Below are 17,464 nucleotides of genomic sequence, written 5' to 3' on the forward strand. Positions count from 1 at the left end.
ACCGTAGAATGCTCCCTTCCCAACCGCCACACCCCAACATTACCACACAGCAGTGGGTGGAGTTGGTGGCCAGCTTCGACCCCTCTAGCCAGTGCATGCTGGTAGAGAGGGCAATGAGAGCGGATCCCCTCCAAGGCATCCTGGACTGAGGATGCCTCTCACCGGGCAGGTGCTCTACTATCATGCTTACTGCCTTGAATAAAATTTATTCAATCAATCAGCCACACGCACCGCTGTCCACAGTTCAATAAAAGGCTCTCTTTATTACATATCACCCGTAGTAGTAGTAGTAGCAGCAAACTATGTACAGAAACGCAGAAGACTGAGAGCAGCGCGAGCATCACGGTGCCGCTGCCGTGGCAGCCTCTGCTGTGCCGGCCTTCTCCTCCTTGCTGGGGGCTGAGGGTGGGCGTGCCCCGAGCACCTTGACGTAGTTGGCGGGCACCAGGCCCACCCGGGTGCCGTCCACACTGGCCAGCAGCCAGCCACGCACACGGGGCTGCAGCTCTGCACCAAGAAAATAATTTTTTTTTCTTGCTTGGGCTTCAACCCAGGACATTTGTTCAAAACTCACAATTCGACCTCAATTCCACCTCTAGGCTACTGCGGCAGACCAGCAGATCTGCTTTAGCAGTTAAATAGAAGAACAGATGGAGCATTTTAAGTAAAGCTGTGTGCACAGGAAATGCCTGGCTTGTACCCAACAGGGAACGAAACCTCGCTTCCTCGTGTCGCAGCCTGCTTCAACTACTAGTTACCCCTGTCCAACCCACTCTTTGCATTTCACATTAAATGACAACTTGGAAGTCAGCGCAAGTGTCTTTATGGCATCATTGCTTCGTCCCGTTTCCACCCTGTATTTGTACACCTAAAGATTAGCACTAAAACAACTTACACCCAATTGAAACATTGCTGCACAACAGTACTTAATGGGGGTGCCCTGCCAGCACATTCTTCTCTCTGTTTGATGAGCAACCCAAAATGCTAACTAGGCTTAAATTTCCCAGGCCAGTTTGGTTCCACAACCAGAAAAATAATATATAAACAGACAAAACAACAACAACAACAAAAACACAAGCAGAAAACAGCGGCCATAGCAAAGAAGAGATTGCACAAGTGCAATGCCACCTTACTAAATCCATGTTTCTGCAGAGCACAAAATCCTTGGAGTACCACAAACACGGCTGATCGACCAGAAGTGTCAATTTCTCATCTCCCTCCTTGGGAGGAGAGGACACCAGCAACAACAGGAAAGCAAGCAAATAAAAGAAAAACGAATTATGACATTTGTCATCTCCCCCTTGGGAGGACACCCACAACAGAAAAAAAAAAGAAAACAATTCTGAGCCCTTCCACTCTGTGAAGACGGACGACAGTGAAGCTGTAGCTATGGTGAGTTTTGCTATGATGAATTTATATATTACCGTTACTCGCTCACACCAGCATTCCAAGTGGGCGAGTTACTCTTGCAACTTCAGACGGCAACAGTGGCAGCTCCACATTCTGCAGTAGCAGCTTCCTGTTGTTTCAGCAAGCATTCGCACTTCTCTGTGCACCTATGCTCCTTTAATTCCCGCTCTTCTTCCTCTGAGCAAAGTACACGCGTCCATCCCATAGCGAGTTAAAAGCGCGACTTCTGATAACAGCGCCACTGCTACTGTCAGCCGATTGCGGCGCAACTTGTGAAGGAGGCTACAGTGGTGGTCAAGAGGGGGAGCAAAGCAAATTGTTGCCTCCGAAATAGAAACCTGGGATCCTAGCCACACAGTACAGCTTTGCTGTAAAAAAAGGGGGGGGAGTAAAGAAATGGGACTGACCCCTGGGTGCCAGTCGGAGCTCCTGGCCGGTGACCAGGGACAGCTCGTTGGGGCCGTCAGCCTGGAAGTCGAACTGGGCCACAGCCACGTAGTGTTCGTCCGCTCCGGACGCCCAGCGGGTCTCTGCGAGGGGGGACAAGGGAGGCTTTCTTTTTCAAGAAGCCCTGGGGACTCTTCCTCTTAGCTTGTATAGGAACGGGAGCTACAAGATTCCCCTGATATGTCCCGCATGCTTCCAGATGGAAGTCTACGAAACATCCACAAGACATCCACAGGACGTTAATGAGATTTGGAGAGCCCTGCATTTGGCAGTGGACAGCACCGAGCCACCAATGCTGGTGACAATGAGACATTAGGAAACGTAAAGTGCTGAAGTTTACAGGACGACCCCAGAATAAAGGGACAAACGAAAACGGTTGATGGGCTTTACAGTTTCGTTTGTCCCTTTACTCTATGGTCATCCTGTAAACTTCACCGCTCTATATGCTTTCTAATGACTCGATAGCAACTAGCCCAACACTCAGGGTTCGTACAGGCTTCAAAAGCAAAAATTCAGGGGTTTTCAAGGACTTTCAAGGACCAGAAAACACATTTTCAAGGTCCCCATCGATGTGTTGTCTGGAATTATTTATAACTTTTCCAACACAATGCAAAAGCTTTTTATTGCACAATACCTAAGCACATTAGTGCACATCTAGATAGGTGCTAACTGGTTCATAAATGCTCCCCCAGCTTTATTTTTTTTATTTCATGGGTGGTATTTACAGGTTTTTCTTTTTTCTTTGTGTTTTTCTGAGGCTGTTTGATTTCAAAGCTTAGTTACTGTTGCCTGCATCTCCTGCTTTGTCAGCAAGAGTATCAGCTAAAATTAAATTGAGCAAGTGTTGCTTGAAGGCAGGATGAACTATTTACACGTCCACCATTTGCACGTAAAAGCAAACATAGATGGAGCGTATGAGGCACAGTGAACATGCAATGAGCAAGCGTCCACAGACTAGATGCAAGATAGAGAACAGAAGCTGGCTTTTACTGGATTGTATCGTGATATGGATTGGATCGACAAGTGCCTGCTCCCAATGTTGCCTTGTAATAATGAAAATCCACCAAAATTGTAATTTCACGCAATAGACTGAAACTTGATTGTTACACTGTTTCTTTACATTTGTTAGCACCTAAAATCCACGACAAACACTTCAAATTCTTGTGAAAAGACAGGGCCATTGGTTCTCTCCGGAAAAATCAAGGGTTTTCAAGGACCATGTAAAAATTCCAGGACTTTCCAGGCCTTGAAATTGACACTTCTAAATTCAAGGGTTTTCAAGGTTTTCAAGGACCTGTGCGAACCCTGAACACTAAGCTTTGAAGATAATGAGAAGCCCCAGTAACGGGAAAAAGTGTAGAACAAGAAAAAGCTTGCTTTCCAAGCACCGTTATAATGCTTGTACTATTCTGAACGCACAAGTAAAGGAGGCCATAAGTTGGACTATGCCAGTTATGTGCCAAGAACCAGCAATGTGAAGGTTCAACTGCACTTATGGATGGTATTTTGAAATTCGAGAGAAATACAACGTTCCCATCCCTTCGCAACTGTTGGCTTCACATGATCACTCACTTGATGGGTTTCTCATTTTGACACTGTTTCCAGAACAAACTGCTCTCCAACAGCAGCACACGCTGAACAAATGCTGCACCACCTAGATAGGCAACTCTTGGTGGTGCTCATGATTTTGTCAGTCAAGTATGCTGTCTGTCCTTCTACTGGTTCATTCTTCAGCACAAGTTAATCCATCAGACTCCATTTAACCATTTCAGTGTCAATGACGTACATGTACGTCCCCTGCAAACACCTTCAAAATGGACAATGGTGTGCTTGTATGTCATCGCTGGTATGTTTAAAAAATGTGCCTTTTCCGATCATTTCTCTCACTTGGCATGTGCTTCCACACTGCGGAAATACGAGAAATTTCTTTCTTGCACTGACGGCTCTTTTTTTCTTTTTTTTATGCTTTACAACAGACGTGCCCCGGCTATCACTTGCACAACCGGTTACGCGCGGGTGTGCAGCGGCTGGTTTCGGTTTCGTCCTCCGGGCGCTTCCCCCTTCTTGCACCCACAAAACGTTTTAGAATTTTTCTTGTGTTGCTCATGAATAAATTGCATGTATGTAACAACACAAATGACTTTTTTCTCACTTTACGGTCACCCTAAAAATATTACAATTTTTTCTATGGATGTGCCCGAAGAATTTAAATCAGCAATAAAAAAACTGACCCTGGGAGGTCACGTTTGACAAAAAAATTTGACCCTCAAAGGGTTAACAGAGAAACGTTGCGGCATCTCTGACTTCATGACAATATGAGCGTGACACAACACTAGAACTAGCTGTGCTCGCATCAATGCTCAAGTGGAAATATGAGGCAGCTAATGTTGCGTGGTGTTGCTTCCACACCGTAGAAAATTTTGAGTCTTCCACCAATGTTATCAGGCCCAGCAGCTTGTCTGCTCACATCACCTGATGACAGTACAAGCAGGCTTAGTGGGTTTGGCTAAGATGACCTCGTCTCTTCTGCACTGCTACAGTTGACACAACCTCTGGCAGATTACTATTTTAACAGACTGCTGCTGATCTAAAGACATGTGGACTTCTCTTTGTGTGGCCACAAGCGCAATGACATCACAAGTGTTTTTAGAATCAGGAGCACCTTGCAAGTTTAATTAATTTAATCCCTGTGTCGTTTCCTTGCTACTGCACTCGCTTTTAAGACTGCTGTTGTTTCTATAAAATGATGTCGCAGTTCAAATACACGTGCCCACTTGTGCACGAAACTTAACAGGCCGATGAAAACCACCAATTCTCTTTTCTTTTTTTCTCGCAGTTTGTGGCCACAAGCTGGATCTATGGTTCGAAAAAAACCCTACGATAGAATCGAAAATGTTTTCACAATAAATTTTGCCGTGGGAATGTTTCATCAGTGCACAACTGCTGTCACAAATAAAGGGCTGAAACAGCCGGAACGGGCTGATCATCATCCCCAGCGCTGTTGATCACTGTAGGTCTCACCCTTGTTGGCAGCCGCGGCGGCAAAGATCCTCCACAGCAGCCAGGGGGCGCCCACCACGAAGCCAAAGAAGGCCACGATGGGCCAGCTGGAGGAGCCATCCCCAGGGGGCGTGGGGGGGAGTCCAGCTCCGCCGCTGGCCGCCTGGCCCCAGGCAGCCTCCGCCGCCGCCACTCCGCCCCGCCCTGCAACCACCAAACGAATGGGCAATGCTATGGATCTGGTCACACCATGCGCTGCACGCTTCAGAAAGATGGTGGGAAGGAACAGGACAGTCAACAAGAGGGTGCCATGTTTCAGGCGGTTTCAAACAGGGCCTCCTCAATTTACAAGTCCCGGATGACAGTCCACGGGCAGTCCAAGGAGTGCTGCCTTCAGACCAAAGGGCCCACGGGAATGCATGGAAAAATCATGTGCCACATCACATCTTAGGCAGTCCGCGGACAATTTGGGACTGACAATTGTGGAGGCCCATAGTTCTTGGATACCTCAGCATTTCAGTGGGGACTCAAGAAGAAACTGATATGAGAAACAAAAAGCTAATGATGAAAATCCCAGGGGTTTTGTACTTTGATTTTCAACTCCTTACATGGCCTGTGGAAAAACATCCCCCTGGGAATGCATTTATCTATAATGCCAAAGCTGATTTTCATTGGGTTTGCTATGCCTACATCCAAAGATACTACTTGACAGGCGATCAATTTTTGCCCAAAAATAAACTGAGCCAGAGGTTACGTTCTAAGGGTCACCCCTTGCATACAATGCCTTACAGGCTGCTATTCCAACATAAAAAGTTCTCCCCCCAACCTTATAGGCGATGTTTCTGTTGCCTTAGGGTGCGTTCCAATTTACCGTTTAGACAGCTTCGTTGCTGTCTTCGCGGACAGTACGCCATGTTAAGCCCCGTTCCAATTCAAACGAAGCAGTCAACGAAGACTGCTTCGAGGAGACAGCATCGAAGTCAGCAACGATGCAGGCTACCTTCCTGTCTAAACTGAAAAACGACGCCAGCGCCACCTTTTGCGTTTTTATGTTGAAACAAAAGCCCTTGTTCCTTTATTTAAATATTTAGTATAATTTACTAGTGATGAAAATTACTTTGTTTAATTTTTAAATTGCATAACGTTTTTAATAACAACGGTAACATTACTTACAAAACTTGCGGCTTGCGCAACTCAACATGTCTGCTACGACGCTGCCGTCTGCACTGGTGTTGCGTTTGCGACCGCGACGCCGTTCCAATTTTGTTCCTTTAGACGTCTAGTTAGACTGCTTCGTAGACTGTTTAAGAAGCTGTCTGCGAATTGGAACGCAGCCTTAATCACTGGTGCATTGTCATGGTGGCGATGATGATGATGATGCCAGTACAATGTGTTGGTTGTTGGTTCCACAAACAACAACAACAACAACGACAACAACAAAAACAATTACGACAGGAACTTTGGCACCTTGAAGACACGACTGACATCGAGAGTTACTATCTATGGCCATGACAGGGTGAGTTACTATATGCACGAACATCATGATCATCACCATCCTCGTCCTGCTCAGGTCCATTGCAGGATAAAGGCCTCTCCCATTGATCTCAACCGCTTCTGTCCAGTGCTGCTCGGGTCCACAGTTTACCCTCAAAGTTTCATCCCTCCATCGTGTTAATGGCATTCCGCTTCTTCTAGACCGATCTCTTGGTACCCGCTATGTTACCCTAATTGTCCACCGGTTGTAGGTTCGTCTACTACATGGCCAGCCCAAGTCCATTTCTTTTTCTTTATTTGAACTATGTACACCCTTTTCAAAAGCAGTACCTTTCAAGGCATTCACCAAAGTTAGCGTTCAGTTTCCTTTGTAATCAAAAGCAACAAAAGTAGTGCAAGAAGAAAATGCCAAAGCCTCCTGGAGCACCAAATGTGCCCCTCTGCACCCCTTCCAACAGCTGTTCCACACGAGTTTAACAAAAGCCTGTTCCGGCATTGCTTATTATGCCACGCAAACCCCTTTCCGGCCAAACAGCCACTCACGGCCGGTCAGGAGGTACCAGGCGCGCGCGAGCAGCCAGCGCAGCGAGCGCAGCAGGGCCAGAGCCGACAGCGTCTGGGCCAGGTGCAGCCGCAGCCGGCCAAACTGGTCGGCCACCCCGACCACCGCCCGGAACGAGCTCTGCAGGGCCCCGTACGTCGACTCCAGCAGCAGGCTCACCGAGGCAAACGCCTGCGTCGAAGGAGGAGGGGGAGGAACAGCGGGTCAACAAGGGCTGGACACCGCTACCACGGTTGCGAAGAACCCCGAGTTTTGTATTTCTGACACACTTTTTAACGTGCACTGTATGGCTTTTTGTTAGAGCGATCTTTTAAGCCTGAAGTCCGCTGTCCTGGTAGCATTGTCTCACTTTTCTCAGAGAACGCAGAAGAAGCGATAATTTGGAAAAACGAAATGAAAACTTTGGAGTGCGATTTCTGAAACGACCATTTCCACTGAGAAAAGGAACATTTCCTCTTCAACTACTTCAGTTTCTGAAACCATTTTTTTTGTGAGTTCTTCATCAATGCTATATACACATTCTGAACTAGAATAAGCATGCCACCAAAATTTCTTTTTTTATTCACACTTTTTCTCTAAAAAATGCATAAAATCTGTGTTTGTGTTATGTATATAAAAAATTAACGGTTGTGACCACCATTCTTATTTTCGTTCAGAAGAAAGTCTGAGCCATTTAACACATATGATGGAAGAGGTTTCAGCCCTGTGCCCGTAAAAAAATTTCTGAAAATGTTTTTTAAGCCAACAAACAAAGCTAAAAAACTCCAGATTTTTATTTTAATAAATATTTCTTTTGTCTGCTCAAAAAGCAGCAAAGTTAGAGGGAGACGTAGTTGGACACCTATGTCCACTATCCATCCCCCCTTAAAACATGACGAACGTTGAAATAAAACTGAAATTGAACTGACGTTCCTAACATAACGTGCATGCTCTAAGATTCAAGTTTACCCAAAAGAATGTCGTGGTTGTTGGGACAAATATATTGTAAAAGGAAAGCACCTACAATGATTACTTGTTACCAACGTTCATTTGCAATCCCTCTTCTATTCAAATCTAAATTTTGGTGGTTTTGCACAGCAAAGCTACCCTTGGGCTCGGAGGCGTGCCGTAGTGCAGGGCTCCACATTTATTTCAGCCACCTGGGATTCTCCAACGTGTGCCAAAATGTCAGTGCATGGGCATTTTCGTTTTTCACCTCCACTCGATCAACGTCCACCACATCCAGGATCGAAATCTGCATCTTTGGGCTGAACAGCCGCACGTCCTAGCCACTGAGCCATCGCAGTGGAACACTACTCCGTTACGCTGAACAAAGCACCTTTTTTTCAACCAATTCGCCTTCCTCGAACCTGCAGTGTTTAGTTAGATCTTTCTTTTCCTCGCTCAACCAGAACCTAAGAAGTCTACTGTGAATAAACTGTACCAAAATTCTTGAGAGCACCAAAAGTACAGGGGTAGGGCCGTAATTTAGAGAACATTCTCGCCTGCGTATTTTTAGACAGCTGACATTACAACTACCCCCACCTGTTCAAGGAAAAGCTACCTCAGCATAAGATGTTGTTGCACACGTGAGAAAGGGGCACGCTGACAATGTCACGGGCTTCTTTTAGAGTAAGCCCACCAAAATGAACGCGCCTGCTTGCACATGTGTCGACATTGTAACGTGACTGCTTCAATGTTGCATGATGGCGCAGTCGCATCACATGTCTAAACTTCAGCCATGTGCGAGAGTGCTTGATGTGCTGCTTACCTGTACGACAGCCTCGACTGAGTGGAAGGCCCCCCGCGTGCTCTCCTCGGCGAGCTGAGTGAGGGGTCCCGCTCCCCCGTACATGCCGCCCGCACCATACATGCCGCCGGTCCCGTACAGGCCACCAGTCCCGTACATGCCCCCGTATCCACTGCCGTATCCATAGCCACTGGCTCCGTAGCCGTACCTGCTGTACAGCCTGCACATCCGTCGTACGGGCAACAAAAGGTTACGACACAGCCGACTTCCCCGTCAAGTAACAGAAGTCCCGACCGAGACTGTCTACTCTGTTGGTGCGCAAAAACTGGGGACCTGTGACAGAAAGGGCAGGAGAGTTCAAAGAAGGCGTTTGTATGAAAGACACTGCTCTGCCTCTTTTCATGATTCCATTTTTGGGTGGGCATTCAGGGTTCAGTTTGAAGTGAGCTGTAAGCCCCACATTGACATCTAGAATGCATACGTTACGTTCAAAATTGTTTTTCAGCCACTTTACACGCACTTTCAAAAGAAAAGTGCGTTCATAGGTGCAGTTTTCCTCTAACAGCTTTCTCCACTGACAAGCTGACATCATCTATAACATACTGGCCAGGTGACAGGGCTGAATTCAGGGGATTACCAACGTGTATAACTTGCGTGTAACCGTTGCACAAGAAAACAAATTTTTTACTATGAAATTGGCGAGAACTTCAATTTGTAGGGCCGAGATGGCATGAAAACACACTGGATATCAATTCGTGTGACGTCACTGCGGTGGATGCTATAGCAGTTACAAACCATGCACGGTGTTCTGTCATCTGCCACCCACTGCAGGAAACTAAAGCTCTACATTCACTAAATAGTCAAAAGAAAGAATAAACGGGTTTATATACACGATGCACACACAAATAAGCTTCCACACAATTCACTAGCAGTTACGACGGGAAAAACTTACGTGTAATATATGTACATAAGGTACCCAAGTAACCAGAGACGCACGAGAAAAACATTACAAATAAAAAAAAGGAAGCCTTCTTCCTGAAACGTCAGTACACTTTCATTTTTTAATATTTTTCTTGTGCGTCTCGTCTTTGCTTACCTTATTTTCTTACCTCTCACACACACACACACATGCGCATGCACGCACACACACACACACTCTCTCTGTCTTCAAAAGGAGCCTGAACACGATGAAGAGACAAGGAATAATAAAAAAAAAGACAAGCTTTGCCTCCTCTCCGGCTTTAACAAAACACCTTTCAATACAGTACATTAAAACGAGACAGGAAACGAGACGTACGTGCAATACAAGACATGCAAGTCAACAAAAATTTTCTGCTTTCTACAACCCGGCACCACCTGAACTCGTTACGAAGTTGCAGTCACTGATTAGGTCAAGGGGAACGTTGATACCGTGAACAAGGTTCTACCATGGGTCACATAAAATGTTAAGACCCCCCTTAACTTGGTCAGTGGCTGATACTTTGTAACGGACTTACCATTTGACTAGACACAATGCCCACTGAACCACTGCCCAACCGGAATGTTTTATTTCAAAACTGCACGAACGGCAGGCCAGAATATGTGACCCTTTTTGGGCTTTTCAGCTGGCACCAAGTGTGGCACAGGCCCTTTCAAGTCAAAAGGTCTTTTTTAAAGATTTTTTTTGCCCCTAATCGACATGTAATTAGCAGAAGCATGATGCTTACGCTAACACTAACGAAGCATACCATCTGTCATTCTGGGTACCTGTTACAGGCAAGTGCACTTAGTTTCTGAATAAGTTCTAAGGCTTCTAATAGGTGCAATTCTCTTGTACTCTCCTCTGCGTACTACCGCCCTGCCCGCCAATGTGGATTCTAAATTTGGAAGGGTGAGATGCGATTAGTTCAAGGATATCTTGACTACCCATTGTCCACTTCTCTATTCAAATTGTGGTTTTTGCAATTGCTAAGGGAGAAAGCAACAAGACAAATTTTGCATCATTACCTCCTTTAATTAAAGCAAGGAGAATGTTATGGAGGATCTACAACAAGTACTGAGCACAGCTGCCTTTGTGCCCGAAACGTAACTGCAGTTTAGTGAGAACTAGCTGGGCCTCAAATTCTCCTTATCACAAACCTGAATATTTGCTACGTTTTTTCTTGGGGGGGACACCAATATTTGGCAAGTGAACAAGGTATTCCTGCATCACTCAATATAAGTCGCACAGCTACGTATTACCCGGTGCAAAAGTTGACGGGATATGGGGCTAGTCATTACAGCTGAAAATGGTATCACCATGCAGTCTGCAGCATGAAATGGACTCAAAGAAAGTGCCCACGACTGGAAGGGCTAATTTCTTGGCTTACTCAAATTAACAGACACCGTGATTCTTCAGTCCACTTACCTTCCAAACCTATCCCCCCCCCACCACCCCGCTTGTTCCAAAATGAAATAAACAAACCAGAATTGCCAAATGCATCATGCATGGTATATGCAACAACGTCACCCTGGGATGATGTCACAACAATTCATGCTCTTCCCACATGACAGCAAGCAAACCCATGCGGAGGGGCACGTGGATGGGATCGGCAGGCAGACATACGGCCGAGCAAAGCATGCCGGGGAGAGCGCTTACGTGCTCCGCACGGGGTGGGCAACCTGGCTGGAGGGAGGAGGGGGAGGAGTAGGGCTGTGTGCAATTACCCTAACCCTGCCTGCCCCCACCATATCTGACCTGCACGGGGAGGAGAGACACGAGGGCTGTGACAGGGAACGGGCACCAAGCAGAGACTGCTGAGAGAAAGTCCCTTCACCAAGATGATGCGACAAATTGAACAGCTTGAAGCAAATTTTGCAAATGTGGTGAACTAGTGCACTGACCGCACTTACACTGGATGCAACATGAAAGCTTGGCCACTTTAAAATGACATACATTTGTTTTTTTGCTATCAAAGTTTGATGTGAGACTGAATGCGCACACTGCTTAAAAATTTTACAATGACCGGTGATTTTGAGTGAAGCTGCTTTAAATTTGGCATTACGGACTGCATTATAAGTTGGAAAGGGCAAGTCTGTGGTACAGGTAAGTCAGTGTGAGAGAGTATAAGCCAGAAGGCATCAGCCCAGAGCATGACCTCAGAAATTGATCTAATTTTTCAGCTAGTCCCTAAAGGAACCGATAAATCAAATCTGTCAAGTATTGGCAGTGAGATGTTTGGGTGGCGCCCCCTGGCTCTGACGTCGGCTTAGGGACTCGCGCCACCGCCGCCTGCTACCCTCCGCTTGTGAGGGGCAGCAGTGCCTGTGCTAGAAATCGGCCGCTTTGATGCTGTAGTGCAGGGCTTCTCAAGCATGTTGGTCCCAGGGAACCCTGCTAAGCTCCGATAAGTGCCAAGGAACCTCCCCTCGCTATTTTTAATTCCGCTCACGCTACATTCACGTGCAATAAATTCAAAAAGAAGCAAGCTTGCTTGCTTTCCCCAAACAGGATAAATGCGCATGGTGGTAATACAAGGCAGAGATTCAAGTGCAATAGTTTAACCATGCGGCCCGTTTTCGGAGTGTGGCTGGCTACAAGCTGCTGGCGAGATTTATTGCGCAGCTTGCACCTTTCTGTTATGCACTGAGATGTGCTTACTGACACTCGTGCGTGAGTAATGGAGGTTCCTTAGAACGATCGCACCTAGGGTTCGCCATCTAAATTACTTGGCGAGTGCGGAACCAGGGAAAATGTATCAGTGGCTCGCGGAACTCCGAGGAGGGGCCTGCAGAACCCCTAGGTTCCGCGGAACCCACTTTGAGAAACCATGCTGTAGTGCATTACAAAGAGTATTTCGAGTAATTCAGTTAGTTTTGCCAGCTTCTGACACGAACACTAAATAACTTCAAGCTGTATCCCCCACAAATTTGCAACACACGAGGAAAGAGAGAATAACTTTCTTCAGAGCATCGGTCAGAAGATCGTGTGTAGCTCGTCCTTTCTAGCTTATTCGCGAGGATCAGCACTCAGAGCTCCTCGATAAGTATTCAAGATGCGTAGGCTTCCCTGCAGTATTTTTGAGATGCTGTTATGAAGACTCAACAGTCTACTGCTACGTACTAAGCAGCTGGTTAGCTGGTTTAGCTGGTTAGATGATGTGATGTGCTCACAGTAGTGGCGATAAGGTCCAGCACCCCTTAATTATCAGAACATTTGGTGCCAGATGAAAATTATGATTGAGATGAGAGTTCTTGGTGTTTTTTGAGATGTGAAAAGCCGGCTTGCCCGTACAATGGTGATAGCATGTTGAAGAAATTTTAGCCGTTGGTCCCTCTAAACAATTCGAGATGAAATTTCGAACCCATAGTAGCATGTAGGAGAGCTTTAAATTAGACATGACAGCCTGCCCTATATGTATCTAAAAGGGCGGCACACTGGAAAGGATGTCCCACCAACACTGCTCACCAACGAGGATAATGCACAATTACTAAGTATCATAATTAGGTACTTGCTTCAGGTCAGTCACTGTTGCTACTAAATGTTTCAAAGCAAGAACAGATATTCACATGTTCCTTCTAGATTTCCCTTAAAAAGAAAGACACACACACACAATTGTAAAGAGCAAGTTCAAATCTTGGGCATGTGTTAACAAAATCTTGTGTAAGAGCCACTTTGAAGGCTGGCAGCACTGTCTTGATGTGTTGGATTACATGTGAATCTCTGTCTGAAGGATTGTGTTTGGAGCAAAACAGAGAAGGACTTGGAGGAAGAAAACGCATACTTGTCAAAAAGACTGCACACTGACAACTCTCTGGTGGAGCAAAAATACGTGACTTGAGATTACTTAAAACTGCCAAAATGTTTCAACTGTTTTTTCTATTCGTGTTAACTACTAGCAGTGATTTATACCTTCACGCGAACAACACCCTGTTTTTTGTCTCGAAACAAAGAACTCCCTTGACAATAATGCAACAATGTGCACTCCCTGCTATTCAATGCTCTTCTCCTTCAAAGCCCAGATGGCTCCCTGGCCATCCTTTGAGCACACGAGCCAGTGACGTGTTCACAGAAGCTCACACAGCAAAAGCAGCGTTAAACGTAGCAGGGTTCTGTGGAGCGCCAGCTGCTGTGTTACTACTCACGGGGAGAGTCCCGATCCGTAGGGTGAGGTGTAGCCATACCCAGAGCCGTATCCAGAGCTGTAGCCAGAGCCATACGTAGAGCTGGCCAGGAGCGGCTGCTGTGTGGGTCGCGGTGGTAGGGGCGGAGGCACTGATGGTGTGCCCAGGCTGGGTTGACCCATGGGGCCACTAGGAACAGCGCCACCGCCAAAGCTCTCCTCCCTGCATAGAACAGGGCACGGAACCATGAACAGAAACACAGTCAAACAAACAAACAAACTTTTCTGCTTGTGATTGTAATGTTCCAACCCTAGAACACACAGCTGCCCTCCGTTGCTTGCACTCTGACCAAAACAAACATCTAGTTATGCGATGCCAACTTTCAATCCAGGCAACCATGTGAAGGCAGTTTTAGTTGCTCTCACAGCTCACAGACTTTTGAGTAATTCTCCACAACTAACCGTGACGAACCAGAACCAGTCCAATGTCCGGTGCAAACCGTTTATTGGCGCCAATATTTCTTAAAGTTCGTTTTTTTTTCTCCGCCAGCACTGTAGAACAAAGGTCCTTTCCATACAACTTTTTGAGAACGATAAATTTTGTCGGATACTTGAGAGGCGTCACCACTTCTGTTGAAACTTTCTTGATCTAGAGTGCCTTCTTCAACATTTTGATGGTGCACATTTTAAGCTACGTACCGTTTGGTGCCTAAGTCAGCACATTGGCCTGCAGTAAAATAAAGTACGCAAGCAAAATTACTGGTCTTTCAATAGATTTTTGAAGTCTATTCTCAGCTCAAGAAGAAAAGTTGGTGGCGTTCACATCACGCTACCAACAAATGCTCTCAGCCTTGGGCCACTGAATATGCAGAGTCAATGGCCCTCTCACACAAAACATCCACCAAACTTTCCTCAATTTGTGAAGGTACGGTTTACAAAAGACGTAGCGAAGCTTTCCCTTTGACGCTCTTTCCTCATTTTTTTTTCCCCTCTGGCTAAGCATGGGTGACCCTTCTGAACTTGAGGCTTTTCCGCCAATAGCCAACATTCCTCTGAGCTTTTCCACACAGGAAAGTTATCCTGATGATGATGATTGCTACTGGTCTCCCCTTTGAAGCGGGGTGATGACATGTCATCTTACCAAAAAGGACTAATATAACCATGTTTTACACTCTTGGTTTAACACTAGCACTGCTTAGGGCAGGCACTAAAGCTTATTAGGCCCGAAATACTCTTTTTTCCGTTTTTCTTTTTTTCCCTCACGGCGCCAAAGCTGCACAAGGCATGAAGCAAGAGCTCACTAGCAAAGCTCACGAGCAACATTATTGGGAATGCAAAAAGCAAACTTTACCAGAACACTGGGCCTCAGCATCTTCGAATTCCATCCTTTCTAACGGGAATTCGGTTCAGAACGACTGTGTCAGAAAGGCACGTATAATTGTGCAAAAAGAACTTAACAAAACGACAGAGAACGATGGTTCGGAAGAACACCCACTGTTGTACTTGCCAAAATATAAACCTTTTGTTGCCATGTGGTTCCTGCATTTTTGCCCTGATGTAAGATGCCTCCCTCTGCGGGTATCCAAGTTTTCCAAAAAATGTCATCGTGCTTTGTGGCTGCATTCATCAAACCCAAATTCGTAAATTAATCCTCGGCTATTGCAAAGAGGTTCGGATTAGCGTGGCCTAGAACGGGTGACCTCATGACTGCAAAATGTCAGCTTACAAAAAGTTTTGTGCTTAAATTCCACCAGAAATCAGCTCACCAGGCAAGGGAAAAAAACAAAAGAGAAATCTTATGACGCACACAGGAAGGCATTAGTCACTCCGAAGTTAACATCCCTTGAAAACAAACTTGATAAAACTTTGTAAAAACATATCCCAATGACCTGATAACGGGTGAACAGAGAATGGAGTGGTCTCGATGCAGAAGTGAGAGCGGTCTGAGAAATGCAAGATTTGGGTGAGTTCCTGAAGCTGCAAACAGTGATTCAAACTGACGGAAATTCACAAACATACTGACTACAACAACAGTAGTGCAGTCTAATCAGTTGAAAACAGCACTGGGAATGCCAGTTTTGTGGGTTCTGCACAACCACTTTTTAAACATAAAATATGGCTTAATTAAGCCGATATAACCATATAAGGTCTCACTAACGCACCACGTGATGGTTGGGAGACCTGTGTAGTACTCCTTGTTACGGCCATTCGCAGCAGTAGAAATCGAACCCCACTTTACTGAATCATCGATCAGCTTTTTTTTCTCCCAATCTGCTAGTTTTGTGCGCACTGAAATTTCCTCGGATTTGCAGTAATGAATAGTTGAACACCGCTGACAGGTTGCACGAAGCTTTTTCGTGAGCGCATTTTGCAAAGTTTATGCCAAACGCAGCACTATGCAGGGAATTCTGCGCATTGAAGTACAGCTTCGGCTACGACGACAACGGCCACACAGAAACACTCCTAAGCTCCACACTCAGTGCGCTCCAACGGCGCGCATATGCGCCAGCGTGCCTACAGCAATGCAGTGACTAAATCAGTCTTTGCGCGAGACGAAACGGGCTAGATACCCCTACGAAATGACGTTTACAGCCGCCTTCTGCATCGTAGAATTCTGCAAGGCGACAGAATGCGCGTTGAACATTGTTCTGCGCTTTGTGTCCAATCGCCCTCATGAGTATGAAACCGTCTCCAGACGACGCATTAATCATTTCTCTCAATGTCGCGAGAGACCCGCATAGTTCGTAAACACGTGTTGTTCGGATGTATTCAACCTCCGCTCGCGACGCAGTGCGCGCGTTCAACAGAGCTCAGTTGTTGGTGTATCTCTGAAATGGCCTGAAGGAAGGTCGCGTCTCGGCCGCCGCCAAGGAGAAAGCCTCAGCGGCCCGCTCGCAAACCTTCCCTGGGCCGGTGGCTACAGTGAGCACGGCGAAACGAAACCACGACGGGTTCGGACAGCACTTGACACACTTTACGACTCGCCTTTCCTACGTGGCCAAAAACGAAACGCTTCCGCATAGTTAGCGTTACTTGCGATTGATGGAAACGCGGACAGCGAAGACAATTCAATTCTTGCGTTAGCGTTACTTCCTCAAACGCTGTAACCCCATGCGATCATATTCTTTTCCTCGTTACGAGCGAGCGAAGTCGCTGCCCGAACAAGCTGCGGCGCAGCATGGTGGCAGCAGTTCTCAGTCAATTTCTTATCAACAACGTCGCACAGCTGTCAAATCACTCACCACGACGAGTTGTGTACGGGGCCGTTGGTTGAAGCCGTCGGGCGACCCGCGGTGCAGCCTTCCCAAGGTTTCAGCGGCGACGTCATTGCAGCGGTCTCGTTGGCGTCGCACAAGAACGTTGCACGGATGGTGCTCCCAGAACTATTGCGACCACAGTGGGATCGAACACCAGACAGGCTTAAACCATTGGCGTGCACGCGCGGCCGACTGCACGTTCTTTTGCAGTTCGTTCACGACGCTTTCCCGAACGCAGCTAGCGCAGCGAACGCCATGTCGATTTGCACTCACTTGGTGAAGCCGTTTCCTGGCAGCCGCAGGGCCGCAGTTTACGACGATGTACTTACAAAAATAGTAAAAACATATTAATTTCAAACCAACTACACAAAATTTAACTTAAACAAAGAAGTGCAAAAAAAGACAACTAAAGCGGTCAAGTATTGATAATGTAACGTAACAACTTCATCATAAATAGGCTTATTTTAAAATCACACAAATCCAG

At 46.3% G+C, this 17,464-nt stretch overlaps 1 protein-coding gene across 4 annotated transcripts; it reads right to left on the reverse strand.

The window, feature by feature from the left end:
- Nucleotides 1-241: 241 nt before the first annotated feature.
- On the reverse strand, nt 242-17,271 carry Pex13 (peroxisomal biogenesis factor 13). 4 transcript variants are annotated; one of them, XM_077689323.1, is made up of 8 exons: nt 16,966-17,271; nt 13,785-13,946; nt 11,260-11,358; nt 8,664-8,862; nt 6,895-7,084; nt 4,879-5,061; nt 1,818-1,940; nt 242-507 (listed from the first exon to the last, which is right to left on the reverse strand). In XM_077689323.1, the coding sequence occupies exons 1-8, from the start codon at nt 17,049-17,051 to the stop codon at nt 341-343; spliced, it is 1,209 nt and encodes a 402-aa protein (XP_077545449.1). In that variant the 5' UTR covers nt 17,052-17,271; the 3' UTR covers nt 242-340. The 4 variants fall into 4 exon arrangements, with proteins under 4 accessions (XP_077545449.1, XP_077545448.1, XP_077545451.1 ...); XM_077689322.1 differs by having other exon boundaries at nt 13,746-13,946; XM_077689325.1 differs by lacking the exon at nt 11,260-11,358.
- Between the last annotated feature and the right edge of the window lie 193 nt (nt 17,272-17,464).

The sequence above is a fragment of the Haemaphysalis longicornis genome, unplaced genomic scaffold (genome assembly GCF_048455015.1).
Source record: "Haemaphysalis longicornis isolate Haplotype H1 unplaced genomic scaffold, Haemaphysalis longicornis Haplotype H1 scaffold_10, whole genome shotgun sequence".
Taxonomy (NCBI): Eukaryota; Metazoa; Arthropoda; class Arachnida; order Ixodida; family Ixodidae; genus Haemaphysalis; species Haemaphysalis longicornis.

Bases quoted from the DNA above. Each gene is read 5' to 3' on its own strand.
- Pex13 (XM_077689322.1), bottom strand. From the start codon at position 17,051: ATGACGTCGCCGCTGAAACCTTGGGAAGGCTGCACCGCGGGTCGCCCG. The intron at 11,359-13,745 runs GTGAGTAGTAAC...CTCCCCGTGCAG, and splicing joins TACGGATCGGGACTCTCCCC to GTCAGATATGGTGGGGGCAG. The intron at 508-1,817 runs GTCAGTCCCATT...TTCTTGGTGCAG, and splicing joins GCTCCGACTGGCACCCAGGG to AGCTGCAGCCCCGTGTGCGT.